Genomic DNA, 18,990 nt, shown 5'->3' with positions numbered 1-18,990 from the left:
GACTGGAATTGGCCAGGGATCAGTGGGAAAGGTGCTGGGATCTGCTGGAGATTTTGGGAAAGGGTCTGGGATCTGTCAGGGATTTTGGGGAAAGGGCTGGATCTGACAGGGATCAGCAGGAGAGAACTGGAATCTGTCACAGATTTTGGGACTGGAGCTGGAAGTGGCCAGGGATCAGCAGGAAAGGGGCTGGAATCTGCCAGGGATTTGGGGAAAACTGTGGATTTTGGGAGAGGAGCAGGAACCTGCTGTGGATTTTGGGAGAGGAGTTTGAGTCTGTTATGGATTTTGGGAAAGGGGCTGGGATCTGACAGGGATCAGCAGGAAAAAACTGGAATCTGTCCCAGATTTTGGGACAGGAGCTGGAAGTGGCCATGGATCAATGGCAAAGGGACTGGAAAGTTTGGAATGCTGGAATATTGGGATGTTCTGGGAATGTTTCAAATCCCAAATTCCAGCTCCAAACTGAGCATGTGGCTGGTGGAATTCCAAGGCTGGTGATAAATCCTGAAAGGGAATAAATCCCTCTTTTCTCATGGATTCATGGAATTCTGGGATGTTTTGGAATGGGAGGAGCACTGGGATCAGCCAGGGTTATTCCCATTATCCCAGTTTTTTCCAGGCTGGCTTTGGACACTCCCAGGAATTCCCTGCTGCTCCCTCTCCAGTTTTTCCCACCAATCCCAAATTTTTCCAGGATTTTCTCACTCCTGATCCAACCTGAGAATCCCAAACCTGAACACAGCTGGAATTCCACAATTCCATGATTTCCTAGTGAAATCCAAGGAATTCCAGCTCTCCCAAATCCCAGGAAAAGCAGTTGGGGCAGCTCCAAATTCCAAAGGATTTTCTGGGATTTTCCCAGATCCTCTTAACTATGAACAGCTCTGGGTGAGCTCTGATAATTCCCACTGGAATTTTGGGATCACGGGGCCGGAAAAACCCGGGAACAGCCAAAGGATCCAGGAGCTGCTCCAGCCCAGAAAAACTGGGAATGAGGGAAAATGTGGGAATGAGGGAAATGTGGAAATGTGGGAATGAGGGAAATGTGGGAATGAGGGAAAATGTGGGAATAGGGAAATGTGGGAATGGGGAAATGTGGGAATGAGGGAAATGTGGGAATGAGGGAAATGTGGGAATGAGGGAAATGTGGAAATGTGGGAATGAGGGAAATGTGGGAATGAGAGGAAATGTGGGAATGAGAGAAAATGTGGGAATGAGAGAAAATGTGGGAATGAGGGAAAATGTGGGAATGAGGGAAATGTGGGAATGAGGGAAATGTGGAAATGTGGGAATGAGGGAAATGTGGGAATAGGGGAAATGTGGGAATGAGGGAAAATGTGGGAATGAGGGAAAATGTGGGAATGAGGGAAATGTGGGAATGAGGGGAAATGTGGGAATGAGGGAAATGTGGGAATAGGGGAAATGTGGGAATGAGGGAAATGTGGGAATGAGGGAAATGTGGGAATGAGGGAAATGTGGGAATGAGGGAAATGTGGAAATGTGGGAATGAGGGAAATGTGGGAATGAGGGAAATGTGGGAATGAGGGAAATGTGGGAATGAGGGAAATGTGGGAATGAGGGAAATGTGGAAATGTGGGAATGAGGGAAATGTGGGAATGAGAGGAAATGTGGGAATGAGAGAAAATGTGGGAATGAGAGAAAATGTGGGAATGAGGGAAAATGTGGGAATGAGGGAAATGTGGGAATGAGGGAAATGTGGGAATGAGGGAAATGTGGAAATGTGGGAATGAGGAAAATGTGGGAATAGGGGAAATGTGGGAATGAGGGAAATGTGGGAATGAGGGGAAATGTGGGAATGAGGGGAAATGTGGAAATGAGGGGAAATGTGGGAATGAGGGAAATGTGGGAATGAGGGAAATGTGGGAATGAGGGAAATGTGGGAATGAGGGGAAATGTGGGAATGAGAGAAAATGTGGGAATGAGGGAAATGTGGGAATGAGGGAAATGTGGAAATGTGGGAATGAGGAAAATGTGGGAATAGGGGAAATGTGGGAATGAGGGAAATGTGGGAATGAGGGGAAATGTGGGAATGAGAGAAAATGTGGGAATGAGGGAAAATGTGGGAATGAGGGAAATGTGGGAATGAGGGAAATGTGGAAATGTGGGAATGAGGAAAATGTGGGAATAGGGGAAATGTGGGAATGAGGGAAATGTGGGAATGAGGGGAAATGTGGGAATGAGGGGAAATGTGGAAATGAGGGGAAATGTGGGAATGAGGGAAATGTGGGAATGAGGGAAATGTGGGAATGAGGGAAATGTGGGAATGAGGGAAATGTGGGAATGAGGGGAAATGTGGGAATGAGAGAAAATGTGGGAATGAGGGAAATGTGGGAATGAGGGGAAATGTGGGAATGAGGGAAATGTGGAATGAAGGGAAATGTGGGAATGAGGGAAATGTGGGAATGAGGGAAAATGTGGGAATGAGGGGAAATGTGGGAATGTGGGAATGTGGAAATGAGGGAAAATGTGGGAATGAGGGAAATGTGGGAATAGGGGAAATGTGGAAATGAGGGAAAATGTGGGAATGAGGGAAATGTGGGAATGAGGGAAATGTGGGAATGAGGGAAATGAGGGAATGAGGGAAATGTGGGATTAGGGGAAATGTGGGAATGAGGGAAATGTGGGAATGAGGGAAATGTGGGAATGAGAGGAAATGTGGGAATGAGGGGAAATGTGGGAATGAGGGAAATGTGGGAATGAGAGGAAATGTGGAAATGTGGGAATGAGGGGAAATGTGGGAATGAGGGAAATGTGGGAATGAGGGAAATGTGGGAATGAGAGGAAATGTGGGAATAAGGGAAATGTGGGAATGAGGGAAATGTGGGAATGAGGGAAATGTGGGAATGAGGGAAAATGTGGGAATGAGGGAAATGTGGAATGAAGGGAAATGTGGGAATTCCATGGCTGGAAATTGGGAAAGAAGAGAAATCTGGGAGTGTCACTGATGGAAACTGGGAATGAGAGGAAATTGGGAATTCCATAGATAGAAACTGGGAATGAAGGGAAATCTGGGAATTCCATGGATGGGAACTGAGAATAAAGGAAATCTGTGAATAATGGAAATCTGGGAATGTCACTGATGGAAACTGAGAATGCTCTTGGCTCATCTGGAGTGAATTTTTTTGGGAATTCAGGATCCCAAATCCATGGGAAAACTTGTTGGGAATCTCTAATCCTTTTTTTTTTTTTTTTTTTCCTGGGAATTCTGCTGGAACAGGCAGAACAATCCCAGGTTTTTATTGGAATTGATCTTTTTATCCCAATTCCTGCTCAGGATTCCACAGCGGCGCCGTCGTTCTGGAATTCCCAAATCCCAGAATTTCCTTTTGGGATTCCCAATTCCCAAAATTCTGTGAGAGTTTTGGGATTCCCAAATCCTGGGAGTGTTCCCAGCTCTGGGTGAGGTGGGGGGACTGTGTTGATCCATCTGGGATTTTTTCCCTCAAGAATGTTGAAATTTGGGAATGTTGGAATTCCAGGGATTTTCTTTCCCTCAAGAATGTTGAAATTTGGGGATGTTGGAATTCCAGGGATTTTTTTTCCCTCGGGAATATTGGAATTTGGAAATGTTGGGATTTGGGAATGTCAGAATTTGGCAATGTCAGAATTTGGGAATGTTGGAATTCCAAGGATGATTCCCCTCGGAAATGTCAGAATTTGGGACTGTCAGAATTTGGGACTGTCAGAATTTGGGAATGTCAGAATTTGGGAATGTCAGAATTTGGGAATTTGGAATTTGGGAATGTTGGAATTCCAGGGTTTTTTCCCTCGGGAATGTCTGTCAGAATTTGGGAATATGGGAATTTTGAAATGTTGGAATTCCAGGGATAATTTCCCTGGGACTGTCAGAATTTGGGAATGTGGAATTTGGGAATGTTGGGATTTGGGAATGTGGAATTTGGGAATGTTGAAATTCATTTGGGAATGTCAGAGTTTGGGACTGTCAGAATTTGGAATATCAGAATTTGGGAATGCCGGAATTTGGGACTGTCAGAATTTGGCAATGTGGAATTTGGGAATGTGGAATTTGGGAATGTGGAATTTGGGACTGTCAGAATTTGGGAATGTGGAGTTTGGGAATATGGAGTTTGGAAATGTGGAATTTGGGAATGCTGAAATTTGGAAATGTGGAATTTGGGACTGTTGGGATTTGGGACTGTCAGAGTTTGGGACTGTCAGAATTTGGGAATGTGGAGTTTGGAATGTGGAATTTGGGATGTGGAATTTGGGATGTGGAATTTGGGATGTGGAATTTGGAATGTGGATTTTGGAATGTGGATTTTGGAATGTGGAGTTTGGGATGTGGAATTTGGGAATGTGGAATTTGGGACTGTCAGATTTTGGGATGTGGAGTTTGGGACTGTCAGATTTTGGGACTGTCAGAATTTGGGATGTGGAATTTGGGAATGTGGATTTTGGAATGTGGATTTTGGGATGTGGAATTTGGGACTGTCAGATTTTGGGATGTGGAGTTTGGAATGTGAATTTTGGAATGTGGAGTTTGGGATGTGGAATTTGGGAATGTGGAATTTGGGACTGTCAGATTTTGGGATGTGGAGTTTGGGACTGTCAGATTTTGGGACTGTCAGAATTTGGGATGTGGAATTTGGGAATGTGGATTTTGGAATGTGGATTTTGGAATGTGTAATTTGGGACTGTCAGAATTTGGAATGTGGAGTTTGGGACTGTCAGATTTTGGGATGTGGAATTTGGGAATGTGAATTTTGGAATGTGGAGTTTGGGATGTGTAATTTGGGACTGTCAGAATTTGGGAATGTGGAATTTGGGATGTGGAATTTGGGACTGTCAGATTTTGGGATGTGTAATTTGGGAATGCTGGAATTTGGGACTGTCAGATTTTGGGATGTGGAATTTGGGACTGTCAGATTTTGGGATGTGGAATTTGGGACTGTCAGATTTTGGGACTGTCAGAATTTGGGATGTGGAATTTGGGACTGTCAGATTTTGGGATGTGGAATTTGGGACTGTCAGATTTTGGGACTGTCAGAATTTGGAATGTGGAATTTGGGACTGTCAGATTTTGGGATGTGGAATTTGGGACTGTCAGATTTTGGGACTGTCAGATTTTGGGATGTGGAATTTGGGACTGTCAGATTTTGGGATGTGGAATTTGGGACTGTCAGATTTTGGGATGTGGAATTTGGGAATGTCAGATTTTGGGATGTGGAATTTGGGAATGCTGCACTCCAGGCACTCTCCCCTCTCTCCCCCAGCTCGCGGCTCCGGCTCATCCCAGCGCGACCCCATGACCTTCCCTGACAGGTGAGAGTTGGGAATTCCCGGGAATTCCACAAAATTCCCAGCCTGGAATTTGGGAAAAGGGAATTTAACCCTGGAAAAGCTGGAGAGGAGCCCCAGGGACACCTTCCCAAAAACCTCCCCAGGGATTGGAGCCAATTCCCAAAAATCGGATTTTCCAAGGGATTGGGAAATTCCAAAGGATCCAAAAATCCTGGAATTCTGCTGGGATTCTGCTGCAGTGCTGGAATGGGATTGGAAATTTGGGATTTTGGGGGTTTTTAGGATTTCAGGGATTTTGGGATTTGATGATTTTGGGGGTTTGAGATTTTTAGGATTTGGGGATTTTTGGGGTTTGATGATTTTGAGGATTTGGGATTTTTTGGGTTTTGGATTTTTGGAGATTTAGAGGTTTAGGATTTGGGGGTTTTGGGGTTTCAGATTTTTGGGGGTTAGAGATTTTGGAGAATTTTTGGAATTCAGGATTTGGGATTTAGGAAGGGTTTGGAGCTGGGAATGCCCAGGGAGGAGCCGTGGCTCAGCTCTCACCTGTCCTGGGCAGAGCTCACCTGGGCAGGTGCTCCCTTGGGAGATCTCACCTGTCCTGGTCTCACCTGTGCAGATCTCACCTGTGCAGGTCTCACCTGTGCAGATCTCACCTGTCCTGGTCTCACCTGTGCAGGTCTCACCTGTCCCACTCTCACCTGTGCAGGTCTCACCTGTCTCAGTCTCACCTGTCCCAGTCTCACCTGTGCAGATCTCACCTGTCCAGGTCTTACCTGTCCCACTCTCACCTGTCCCAGTCTCACCTGTGCAGGTCTCACCTGTCCCAGTCTCACCTGTGCAGGTCTCACCTGTCCCAGTCTCACCTGTCCCACTCTCACCTGTCCCGGTCTCACCTGTCCCGGTCTCACCTGTCCTGGTCTCCCCTGTCAGGTGTCCCCTCACCTGCCCAGGTGCTCTCTGTTCCCTGTGCAGGTTCTCACCTGGCTGGGTTCTTACCTGTGGCAGTGCTCACCTGTTCTGTGCAAATCTCACCTGTGCAGGTCTCACCTGTCCCACTCTCACCTGTCCCACTCTCACCTGTCCCACTCTCACCTGTCCCTCTCTCACCTGTCCCATTCTCACCTGTCCCATTCTCACCTGTCCCACTCTCACCTGTCCCACTCTCACCTGTCCCTCTCTCACCTGTCCCATTCTCACCTGTCCCGGTCTCACCTGTCCCAGTCTCACCTGTCCCAGGTGCTGCTCCCTTGTGGGAGTTCTCTGCTCCCCCATGCAGGTGTTGGTTTGTGCAGGGTCTCACCTGAACAGGGTCTCACCTGTGTGAAGCCTCACCTGTTCCCATCTCACCTGATCTGGTCTCACCTGTTCAGGTTTTCCCCTCACCTGTCCTGGTCTCACCTGTGCAGGGTCTCACCTGTTCCCATCTCACCTGGCCTGGTCTCACCTGTTCAGGTTTTCCCCTCACCTGTTTCAGTCTCACCTGTGAGACTCTCACCTGTGGGGGGTCTCACTTTTCCCAGTCTCACCTGTCCTGGTCTCACCTGTGCAGGGTCTCACCTGTCCTGGTCTCACCTGTGCAGGGTCTCACCTGTTCCCATCTCACCTGTCCTGGTCCCACCTGTGCAGGGTCTCACCTGTTCCCATCTCACCTGTCCTGGTCTCACCTGTTCCCATCTCACCTGTGCAGGGTCTCACCTGTTCCCATCTCACCTGTCCTGGTCTCACCTGTGCAGGTTCTTCCCTCACCTGTCCCAGTCTCACCTGTGTGACCAGATCAATTGAACAATTCCAATCTGATATTCCATAAAATCCCACTTGGGTTGGAATTCTGTCCCAGTCTCACCTGTCCTGGTCTCACCTGTCCTGGGATCCCACAGCTCTGGAATTCCTGAGAAATCCTTTGTTAAAAAATTGGGAATTTCCATGGAAAAAGAAACAAATTCCTTGGGAATTCTGATTTTCCTGCTGCTTTTCTTTGGGATAATTCAGGTAGGGAAGGAATTCCCAGTGGGAATTTTGGGAATTCTGATTTTCCAGGATAATCCAGGTGGGGAAGGAATTCCCAGTGGGAATTTTGGGAATTCTGATTTTCCAGGATAATCCAGGGGGGGAAAGAATTCCCAGTGGGAATTTTGGGAATTCTGATTTTCCAGGATAATCCAGGTGGGGAAAGAATTCCCAGTGGGAATTTTGGGAATTCTGATTTTCCAGGATAATCCAGGTAGGGAAGGAATTCCCAGTGGGAATTTTGGGAATTCCAGTTTTCCAGGATAATCCAGGTGGGGAAGGAATTCCCAGTGGGAATTTTGGGAATTCCAGTTTTCCAGGATAATTCAGGTGAGAAAAGAATTCCCAGTGGGAATTTTGGGAATTCTGATTTTCCAGGATAATCCAGGTGGGGAAAGAATTCCCAGTGGGAATTTTGGGAATTCTGATTTTCCAGGATAATCCAGGTGGGGAAGGAATTCCCAGTGGGAATTTTGGGAATTCTGATTTTCCAGGATAATCCAGGTGGGGAAAGAATTCCCAGTGGGAATTTTGGGAATCCTGATTTTCCAGGATAATCCAGGTGGGGAAAGAATTCCCAGTGGGAATTTTGGGAATTCTGATTTTCCAGGATAATCCAGGTGGGGAAGGAATTCCCAGTGGGAATTTTGGGAATTCTGATTTTCCAGGATAATCCAGGTGGGGAAAGAATTCCCAGTGGGAATTTTGGGAATTCTGATTTTCCAGGATAATCCAGGTGGGGAAGGAATTCCCAGTGGGAATTTTGGGAATTCCAAGGAATTCCCAGCTTGGAATTTCCCCATTCCCATGAAAAAGCTGCTGAGACTGAGAATATTTTAAGGAAATTCCCTCCTTGATGAGGAATTAATTGGGAAAGATCCGATTTTGATTCCTCATTAATATTCAAATTTAGTCGAGAATATTTAAATCAACTCATGAATATTCAAATGATCTCATGAATATTTAATTTTGCGCAGGAATGTTTCAGTTGCTTCCCAACAAATAAATCTTGGAATTTTTTTTTTTTTCCTCCTTCAGGGAGGAATTTGGAATGGAAGAATCAACAGTGGATGAATAATTAAATTATATTTATCGATCATTAATTAATTATTAATTAATTAATTATTAATTGATAATGGGAAGTTTTGCTTGGAAAATCCCAGGAAATTTGGGAATTCTGCTCCTGGATTTCCTCCTCTACATTAACAAAAAATTTTCTGTCCTGAATCTTCCAGATGGGAATAATTTGGGAATAATTCCTGTGGGAAAAGTGGAATTTTAAAAGAATTTTTGTGGCTTTAATCAAATTTTCCAATCAACCAAAAAATTCCCAGAATTCCCATGAAATCCCCAAATTCCTTCCAGAATTCCAGCTCCCCACAGAGAAAATTCACCTGGAATTCCACAAAAATTCCAGGAATTCCCCAGAAATTCCAGGAATTCCCCCCTGGATTTTTCCTGGCTGCTGCTGTTCCCCATTTTTCCAAATTTTCAAGAATTTTAAGGATGATTTTCTCCAAATTCCTGTGGGAATTCCTCCAAAAAATTTGAATAAAAATTCCATCCCGAGATTCCAGAATTCCCAAGGGAATTCCCAGGTGGGACTGGAATTCCTGGAGCTGCTCCAGGGATTTTATCCCAAATTTTTTTCCTCTGTGCTGGAGGAACTTCAGGATAATTCCCAAATAATTTTGGAACAGGGAGAATTCCAGGAAATTTCAGGGAATTCCCAGTCTGGAAATGAATCTGTGGAATTTTGGGAAAAATCCCGGTGGGAATTGGGGGGGAATTTGATGGGAATCCCGGTGGGAATTTCAGTGAATTTTCAGGAAATTTGGGAAAAAAATCGGGATAAAATCCTGGTGGGAATCAAAGGAATTCAGGGAATTTCCACCCTGAAAAGTCCGGGAATAATTCCCGGGAAATTTGGGGAAAAAATCGGGATTAAATCCCAATATGAATGAAAGGAATTGAGGGAATTTCAGGGAATTCCCACCTTGAAAAGTTCGGGAATCACTCACAATAAATTTGGTAAAAAATCGGGATAAAATCCCGGTGGGATTTGGGGGGGGAGGGGGGATAAATTCCCGATAGAAATCTCAGGAATTTCAGGGAATTCCAGGGAATGATTCCCTTAAAGTTTGGGGAAAAAATCGGGATAAATCCCGGTGGGAATGAAAAGAATCCCGGGAATCAGTCCTGGAAATTTTGGGAAAATCGGGATAAAATCCCGGTGGGAATCAAAGGAATTTACGGGAATTTCAGGGAATTCCCACCTTGAAAAGTTCAGGAATCACTCACAAGAAATTTGGGAAAAAATCGGGATAAAATCCCGATGGGAATGAAAAGAATCCCGGGAATTTCAGGGAATTCCCAGCCCGGAAAATTTTGAGAAAATCGGGATAAAATCCCGGTGGGAATCAAAGGAATTTGCAGGAATTTCAGGGAATTCCCACCTTGAAAAGTTCAGGAATCACTCACAAGAAATTTGGGAAAAAAATCGGGATAAAATCCCGGTGGGAATCAAAGGAATTTGCGGGAATTTCAGGGAATTCCCACCTTGAAAAGTTCGGGAATCACTCACAATAAATTTAGTAAAAAATCGGGATAAAATCCCGGTGGGAATCAAAGGAATTTGCGGGAATTTCAGGGAATTCCCACCTTGAAAAGTTCAGGAATCACTCACAAGAAATTTGGGAAAAAATCGGGATAAAATCCCGATGGGAATGAAAAGAATCCCGGGAATTTCAGGGAATTCCCAGCCCGGGAAATTTTGAGAAAATCGGGATAAAATCCCGATGGGAATGAAAAGAATCCCGGGAATTTCAGGGAATTCTCAGCCCGGAAATCACTCACAATAAATTTGTGAAAAAATCGGGATAAAATCCCGATGGGAATTAGCGGGGGGATGGGAGGGGGAGGGGGGGGGGGGGGGTTGTGATAAATTCCCGATAGAAATCTCAGGAATTCCATGGAATTAATCCCTGCAAAGTTTTGAGAAATTAAAAAAAAAAAAAAAAAAAGAAAAATTCGGGATCGGAGAATTCCCGCCGGGATTTTCGGGTGGGCGGAGCCATCCCGGGATTCCCGGCGGGAATTCCCCGCTCCCTCCGGCACCTCAAGGGTTAAGCGCTGCCATTTTGTTCCCGGAGATTTCTCGGGAATGGCGCGGAAATGGCAGCGCTTAACCCTTGATGTGCCGGCCCGGCAATGCCCCTCCCCCACCCCTTTATTGCCGGGAATTCCCAAAATTCCGCCCGTTAAAAAAAAAAAAAAATTTAAAAAAAATCGCGTTTTTTCCACCTGTTGTTATCCCGAAGTTTTGAGTGGGGATTGGTGCTGAATTTATAAAAATAAATAAAAGTTTGGGAATTTCCTCGGAGATGAATTTCTAAATCTTGAAAGGAAAAAAATAAAAATTCGCAGAAAAAAAAAAAAAATTGGGGATGATCCAAATTCAGGAATTCGTGGAAAAGATTCAAGATCAAATTTTTTTTCACCTCTGGGAATTGGAATTTTAGCTCCTAAAAATTCCTGGAGCTGGGTGGGGAAAAAACTCAGAGAGTTGGAATTTTTCACTTTAAATTTCTCATTTTTTTCCAATGGAATTTTATTCGAATTTTAATTTTATTTGGGAAGTTCTCTCCAAATCCAACCCCTGGAATGGATGGGAATTTCTTTACCTGGATAATTCTTTAAATCCTTAAAATTTAAAATTCTTTCAAAGTTTTTATTGGGATTTGTAAGGAATTTTTTTGTCCCTCTTTTCTTCCTTTTTTCCTTTCCTGGGTGCTGGGATGGGCTGGAATTCTCCTTTTCCAGGAATTCCAGAAATTCCCTTTTTCAGGAATTTTCCAACCTCTTTTCCATTTTTTTTCAAGGATTTTCCAGCCCATTTTTCAGGATTTTCCATCTTTTTTTTTCATTCCTTTTCCCAAGTATTTCCATCTCTTTCTTCTCTTTTATTCAAGATTTTTCCAGGGATTTTTCCATCCCTTTTCTCCCCTTTTCAAACCCTTTTTCCAGGTTTTTCCATCTCTTTTCCTGATTTTTTTTTTGGGTTTTTCCATCATTTTCTCCCCCATTTCCCAGGTTTTTCCAGCCCCTATTCCAGGATTTTTTTCAGGATTTTTCCAACCCTTTTTCTGAGATTTTTCAGTTTTTTTCCATCCTTTTCCCCTCCCTTTCCTATTCTTTTCCAGCCCCTTTTCCAAGTTTTTTCCATCCCTTTTTTCATCTCTTTTCCAGGATTTTTCCTCCTTTTTTTCCTCCCTTTTCCCAGATTTTTCCCTCCCTTTTCCAGGATTTTTCCTCCCATTTTTCAGCCCTTTTCCAGCCCCTTTTCCAGGATTTTTCTTCCATTTTTCCCTCCATTTTCCCAGATTTTTCCTGCATTTTCCCAGATTTTTCCTCCCTTTTTTTCATCTCTTTTCCCAGATTTTTCCCTCCCTTTTCCAGGATTTTTCCTCTTTTTTTTTCCTCCCTTTTCCCAGATTTTTCCCTCCCTTTTCCAGGATTTTTCCTCTTTTTTTCCCTCCCTTTTCCCAGATTTTTCCCTCCCCTTTCCAGGATTTTTCCTCCCATTTTTCAGCCTTTTTCCAGCCCCTTTTCCCAGATTTTTTCCTCCCTTTTCCAGGATTTTTCTTCCATTTTTCCCTCAATTTTCCCAGATTTTTCCTCCCTTTTTTTCCTCCCTTTTCCCAGATTTTTCCTCCCTTTTTTTCCTCCCTTTTCCCAGATTTTTCCCTCCCTTTTCCAGGATTTTTCTTCCCTTTTTTCCCTCCATTTTCCCAGATTTTTCCCTCCCTTTTCCAGGATTTTTCTTCCCTTTTTTCCCTCCATTTTCCCAGATTTTTCCCTCCCTTTTCCAGGATTTTTCCTCTTTTTTTTCCTCCCTTTTCCCAGATTTTTCCCTCCCTTTTCCAGGATTTTTCCTCTTTTTTTTCCCTCCCTTTTCCAGATTTTTTTCCCAGCCTTTCCTGAGCTGTTTTTCCCTTTTTTTTGGCCCCCTCTGGACTTTGTCCTGTTGGAAATCCCGAAATCCTGGAATTTTTAACCCTTTCATGTCTCCCTTTCCCAGCATTTTTAACTTTTCCAGAATTTTTTATTTTAACCCTTTTCCCAGGAAATTTTCCCCCTTTTATCCCAATTTTTCAGGGATTTTTATCCCAATTTTCCCAACATTTTTTCTTCTTTCCCAGAATTTTTAACCCTTTAATGTCTCCCTTTTCCCATTATCTTTTCCTTTTTTTTTTTTTTTCTCCTTCCCAATTTTTTAACCCTTTCCCAGGATTTCCCCCCCCTTTTCCCAGGGAATTTTCCTGATACTTTCCCTCCAATTTTCTGGAATTTTCTCCCCTTTTCCCAAATTTTTTCCCCCCTTTTCCAAGACTTTTAACCCCTTGTTGTCTCCCTTTTCCTGGGATATTTTCCCCCTTTTCCAATGTTTTTCTTCCCCCATTCCTGATTTTTTCCCCCTTTTCCTGTGACATTTTCCCTCCTTCTTCATGATTTTTCCCCTGGATTTTTCCCCTCCATTCCCAATTTTTTTAACCCTTTCCCAGCAATTTTTAACCCTTTTCTTTCCTGAATTTTTAACCCTTCGCATTCTCCTCTTTCTCTAAATTTTTAACCCTTTGGTGCCTCCAACTTCCCAAAACTTACCTGAGATTTTTTTCCCCCTTTTCTTGGGATATTTTCCCCAGATTTTTTTCCCTCCAATCCCAATATTTTTAACCCTTTCCTCCCCTCCTTTTCCAGCAATTTTTAACCCTTTGCTCTCTCCTCTTTCCCTAATTTTTTAACCCTTTGGTGCCTCCAACTTCCCAAAACTCACCTGAGATTTTTTCCTCCTTTTCCCTGATATTTCCCCAGGATTTCCCTCTCCATTCCCAATTTTTTTAACCCTTTCCCAGCCCTTTTTTAACCCCTTGCTTTCCTGAATTTTTAACCCTTCGCTGTCTCCCTTTTCTCTAATTTTTTAACCCTTTGGTGCCTCCAACTTCCCAAAACTCACCTGAGATTTTTTCCCTCCTTTTCCCTGATATTTCCCCAGGATTTCCCTCTCCATTCCCGATTTTTTTAACCCTTTCTCCCCCCTTCCCCACCACTTTTAAACCCCTTGTTCCCTGAATTTTTAACCCTTCGCTTTCTCTTCTTTACCTGAATTTTTAACCCTTTGGTGCCTCCAACTTCCCAAAACTCACCTGAGATTTTTTCCCTCCTTTTCCCAGATATTTCCCCAGGATTTCCCTCTCCATTCCCGATTTTTTTAACCCTTTCCTCCCCCCTTCCCCACCACTTTTAAACCCCTTGTTCCCTGATTTTTTAACCCTTCGCTTTCTCTTCTTTACCTGAATTTTTAACCCTTTGGTGCCTCCAACTTCCCAAAACTCACCTGAGATTTTTTCCCTCCTTTTCCCTGATATTTCCCCAGGATTTCCCTCTCCATTCCTGATTTTTTTAACCCTTTGCTGCCCTCCCCAGGCCCTCACCATGAGCGAGGACTCATGCCGCACCCGCAGCCAGAAACGCGCCCTGGAACGGGAATCGGAGCCCGAAAATAAAAAACTCAGGATGGACAAAGGAATTTTGGGATCTGACCTCAACTCTGAGGGGGACATGAAAATCAAAAGTGATCCAGGAACTGGGAAAATCCCAGGAATGTTGAAAAGTGGGGAGGTCAAAGCCACCATCAAAGTGGAGCTGCCGGCTGGGGATGAGCCCGTGGACATGAGCACATCCAAAGGGTGAGAATTCCATGGAATTCCTGCAATTCCAGAGTTTGGGTCTCTTCTCATCCTGGTTTTTATTGGAATTTATTTTTTTGGGGGTGTTGTGGTGTTGGATTAATGAGTTTTTGGCAGGAGAATGGCAGGAATGGTTTGGGGAAATGAGGAAGGTGATCCAATCCCAGATGGATTTGTGTGGATGGAATTGTTGGAATTCCAGCAGGAAAGGAGTTTTTGGGTGTCAGGAATGAATTCTCAGCTCATTCCCAAGAAATTCCCAGCCCATCCCAGTTTTCCAGCTCCAGGGAAAAAACTGGGAATGCTCCAGTTGTGCCAGTTCCATAGGGAAGTCTTGGAATTGGGGAATCCCTGAATTTGGGGATTCCCTGGATTTGGGGATTCCCTGGAATTGGGGATTCTCTGGATCTGGGGATTCTCTGGAATTGGGGATTCCCTGGAATTGGGGATTCCCTGAAATTGGGGATTCCCTGGATTTAGGGGGTTCCCTGGATTTTGGGGATTCCCTGGATCTGGGGATTCCCTGGATTTGGGGATTCCCTGGAATTGGGGATTCCCTGGATTTGGGGGTTCCCTGGATCTGGGGATTCCCTGGATTTGGGGATTCCCTGGATTTTGGGGATTCCCTGGATTTGGGGGTTCCCTGGATCTGGGGATTCCCTGGATTTTGGGGATTCCCTGGAATTGGGGATTCCCTGGATTTGGGGATTCCCTGGATTTGGGGATTCCCTGGATCTGGGGATTCCCTGGATTTGGGGATTCCCTGGATCTGGGGATTCCCCTGGATCTGGGGATTCCCTGGAATTGGGGATTCCCTGGATCTGGGGATTCCCTGGATTTGGGGATTTCCTGGATCTGGGGATTCCCTGGATCTGGGGATTCCCTGGATTTTGGGGATTCCCTGGATTTTGGGGATTACCTGGATTTTGGGGATTCCCTGGATTTTGGGGATTACCTGGATCTGGGGATTCCCTGGATTTTGGGGATTCCCTGGATCTGGGGATTCTCTGGATTTGGGGATTCCCTGGACTTGGGGATTCCCTCAATTTGGGGATTCCCTGGATTTTGGGGATTCCCTGAATTTTGGGGATTCCCTGGACTTGGGGATTCCTTGGAATTGGGGGTTCCTTGGAATTGGGGATTCCCTGGACTTGGGGAATCCCTCAATTAGGGGATTCCCGGAATTTGGGGATTCCCTGGATTTTGGGGATTCCCTGGATCTGGGGATTCTCTGGATTTTGGAGATTCCCTGGAATTGGGGATTCCCTCAATTTGGGGATTCCCTGGATTTGGGGGTTCCCTGGATCTGGGGATTCCCTGGATCTGGGGATTCCCTGGAATTGGGGATTCCCTGGATTTGGGGGGTTCCCTGAATCTGGGGATTCCCTCAATTTGGGGATTCCCTGGAATTGGGGATTCCCTCAATTTGGGGATTCCCTGGACTTGGGGATTCCCTGGATCTGGGGATTCCCTGGATCTGGGGATTCCCTGGAATTGGGGATTCCCCTGGATCTGGGGATTCCCTGGATTTTGGGGATTCCCTGGAATTGGGGGTTCCCTGGATTTGGGGATTCCCTGGATCTGGGGATTCCCTGGATTTTGGGGATTCCCTGGAATTGGGGGTTCCCTGGATTTGGGGATTCCCCTGGATCTGGGGATTCCCTGGATTTGGGGATTCCCCTGGATCTGGGGATTCCCTGGATTTTGGGGATTCCCTGGAATTGGGGATTCCCTGGATTTGGGGATTCCCTGGATTTGGGGATTCTCTGAATTTGGGGGTTCTCTGGATTTAGGGATTCCCTGGATTTGGGGATTCCCTGGATCTGGGGATTCCCTGGATTTGGGGATTCCCTGGATTTGGGGATTCCCTGGATCTGGGGATTCCCTGGATTTGGGGGTTCCCTGGATTTGGGGATTCCCTGGATTTTGGGGATTACCTGGATCTGGGGATTCCCTGGATCTGGGGATTCCCTCAATTTGGGGATTCCCTGGATTTTGGGGATTCCCTGGATCTGGGGATTCCCTGGATCTGGGGATTCCCTGGATTTGGGGATTCCCTGGATCTGGGGATTCCCTGGATTTGGGGATTCCCTGGATCTGGGGATTCCCTGGAATTGGGGATTCCTGGGCTTGCTCTGCCCTCTAGAGGACATTCCTGAGCCTTTGGAATTTTCCAACTCCTGAAATTCCTGCCCTGGGCCCTTTTCCCAGCTCTGGAATTCCCTGGGTGGCTGGAAAAGGTTGGAAAAGGATGGAAAAACCTGAAAAATGGGCTGGAAAAGGGCAGGAAAACCCTGGAAAAGTTCCCAGGGTTCTGATCTGATTCCCAGTCCGTTCCCAGTCCATTCCCAGTCCGTTCCCAGTCCATTCCCAGTCCTTTTTCAGTCCATTCCTGGTTTGTTCCCAGTTTGTTCCCGGTTCATTCCCGGTTCATTCCATTCAGTCCCAGTTTGTTCCTGGTTCATCCGAGTTCATTCCCAATTCATTCAGGTCCATTCCCAGTTTGTTCCCAGTTTGTTCCCGGTCTGCTCCCGGTTCATTCCCAGTTCATTCCTGGTTCACTCCCAGTTCATTCCCGGCTGTGGTGATCCCAGTGTTCCCGGTTCATTCCCAGTCCATTCCCAGTTTGTTCCCATCTCATTCCCGTTTCACTCCTGTTTCATTCCCAGTCCATTCCCAGTTTGTTCCAGTCCTTTCCCAGTTCATTCCCACTCCATTCCCGGTTCATTCCAGTCCATTCCCGGTTCATTCCAGTCCATTCCCGGTTTGTTCCCAGTCCATTCCTGGTTTGTTCCCAGTCCATTCCCAATTTGTTCCCAGTCCATTCCCAGTCCATTCCCGGTCCATTCCTGTTTCATTCCTAGTCCATTTCCAGTTTGTTCCCGTTTCATTCACACTCCATTCTCGGTTCCAGTCCATTCCTGGATCATTCCACTCCATTCCCGGTTTGTTCCCAGTTCATTCCCAGTCCATTCCTGGTTTGTTCCAGTCCATTCCTGTTTCATTCCAATCCATTCCCAGTTTGTTCCCAGTCCATTCCCACTCCATTCCCACTCCATTCCCACTCCATTCCCAGTCCATTCCCAGTCCATTCCTAGTTTGTTCCAGTCCATTCCTGATCCATTCCTAGTTGATTCCTGTTTCGTTCCCAGTCCATTCCCGGTCCATTCCCGGTTCATTCCAGTCCATTCCTGTTTCATTCCAATCCATTCCCAGTTTGTTCCCAGTCCATTCCCACTCCATTCCCACTCCATTCCCAGTCCATTCCCGGTCCATTCCCGGTTCATTCCAGTCCATTCCTGTTTCATTCCAATCCATTCCCAGTTTGTTCCCAGTCCATTCCCACTCCATTCCCACTCCATTCCCAGTCCATTCCCGGTCCATTCCCGGTTCATTCCAGTCCATTCCTGTTTCATTCCAATCCATTCCCAGTTTGTTCCCAGTCCATTCCCACTCCATTCCCAATCCATTCCCAGTCCATTCCCAGTCCATTCCCACTCCATTCCCGGTTCATTCCAGTCCATTCCTGTTTCATTCCAATCCATTCCCAGTCCGTTCCCAGTCCATTCCCAATCCATTCCCAGTCCATTCCCGGTTCATTCCCGTTTCACTCCCGCTGTTCCCGCAGGGATTCCCGGCGGGATCGGGATCGGGACCGGGATCGGGACCGGGAGCGCCGCGTCCCCTCCCCGGATGTGATTGTGCTGTCGGACAATGAGCCCTCGAGCCCCCGAGTCAACGGCCTGTCCCGGATCCCCCTGCCAGAGCCCGGCTCGGAGGCACTGCTGGTGAGACTGGGGGGACTGGGAATGGGCTGGGGGACTGGGAATGGGCTGGGGGAAATGGGCTGGGGAACTGGGAATGGGCTGGGGGGAATGGGAATGGGCTGGGGGAAATGGGCTGGGGAACTGGGAATGGGCTGGGGGGAATGGGAATGGGCTGGGGAACTGGGAATGGGCTGGGGGAATGGGAATGGGCTGGGGGAAATGGGAATGGGCTGAGGGGAATGGGAATGGGCTGGGGGGAATGGGAATGGGCTGGGGAACTGGGAATGGGCTGGGGGGAATGGGAATGGGCTGGGGAACTGGGAATGGGCTGGGGGAATGGGAATGGGCTGGGGGACTGGGAATGGGCTGGGGGACTGGGAATGGGCTGGGGGAATGGGAATGGGCTGGGGGGAATGGGAATGGGCTGGGGGGAATGGGAATGGGCTGGGGGAAATGGGAATGGGCTGGGGGAAATGGGATTGGGCTGGGGGGAATGGGAATGGGCTGGGGGAAATGGGAATGGGCTGGGGAAATGGGCTGGGGAACTGGGAGTGGGCTGGGGGAACTGGGCTGGGGGAATGGGGTTGGGCTGGGGAACTGGGAATGGGCTGGGGAAATGGGCTGGGGAACTGGGAATGGGCTGGGGGAATGGGAATGGGCTGGGGGAAATGGGAATGGGCTGGGAGAACTGGGAATGGACTGGGGGAACTGGGATTGGCATTAATTCCCAGTTGGATTCCCAGTTGGATTAATTCCCGGTTTCATTCCTGGTTGAATTCCCGGTTGGATTTATTCCTGGTTGCATTAATTCCCAGTTGCATTCCCGGTTGAATTCCTGGTTAATTCCCAGTTGAATTCCGGGTTGCATTAATTCCTGGTTGGATTAATTAATTCCCGGTTAATTCCCATTTGCATTAATCCATTCCCAGTTCATTCCCGGTTGCATTAATCCATTCCCAGTTAATTCCCGGTTGGATTAATTAATTCCCGGTTAATTCCTGTTTGCATTAATCCATTCCCGGTTCATTCCTGGTTCATTCCCGGTTAGTTCCCGGTTAATTCCCGGTTGCATTAATCAATTCCTGGTTCATTCCCGGTTAGTTCCCGGTTAATTCTCGGTTGCATTAATCAATTCCTGGTTCATTCCCGGTTAGTTCCCAGTTAATTCTCGGTTAGTT

At 46.4% G+C, this 18,990-nt stretch overlaps 1 protein-coding gene across 3 annotated transcripts in view; it reads left to right on the top strand.

Moving 5' to 3' along the window:
- Positions 1–5,245: 5,245 nt before the first annotated feature.
- Positions 5,246–18,990, top strand: part of GATAD2A (GATA zinc finger domain containing 2A) — a 34,064-nt gene continuing 20,319 nt past the window's right edge. For all 3 annotated transcript variants that reach the window (XM_079332816.1, XM_079332814.1, XM_079332815.1), the window contains exons 1-3: positions 5,246–5,307; positions 13,783–14,045; positions 17,674–17,833. In XM_079332816.1, coding sequence (XP_079188942.1) covers positions 13,792–14,045; positions 17,674–17,833 — 414 coding nt within the window. In that variant the 5' untranslated portion in view covers positions 5,246–5,307; positions 13,783–13,791. The remainder of the gene's footprint in view (positions 5,308–13,782; positions 14,046–17,673; positions 17,834–18,990) is intronic.

The sequence above is a fragment of the Erithacus rubecula genome (assembly GCF_903797595.1).
Source record: "Erithacus rubecula genome assembly, contig: scaffold_539_arrow_ctg1, whole genome shotgun sequence".
Classification (NCBI taxonomy): Eukaryota; Metazoa; Chordata; class Aves; order Passeriformes; family Muscicapidae; genus Erithacus; species Erithacus rubecula.
This window is presented reverse-complemented; position numbering and strand designations above follow the sequence as displayed.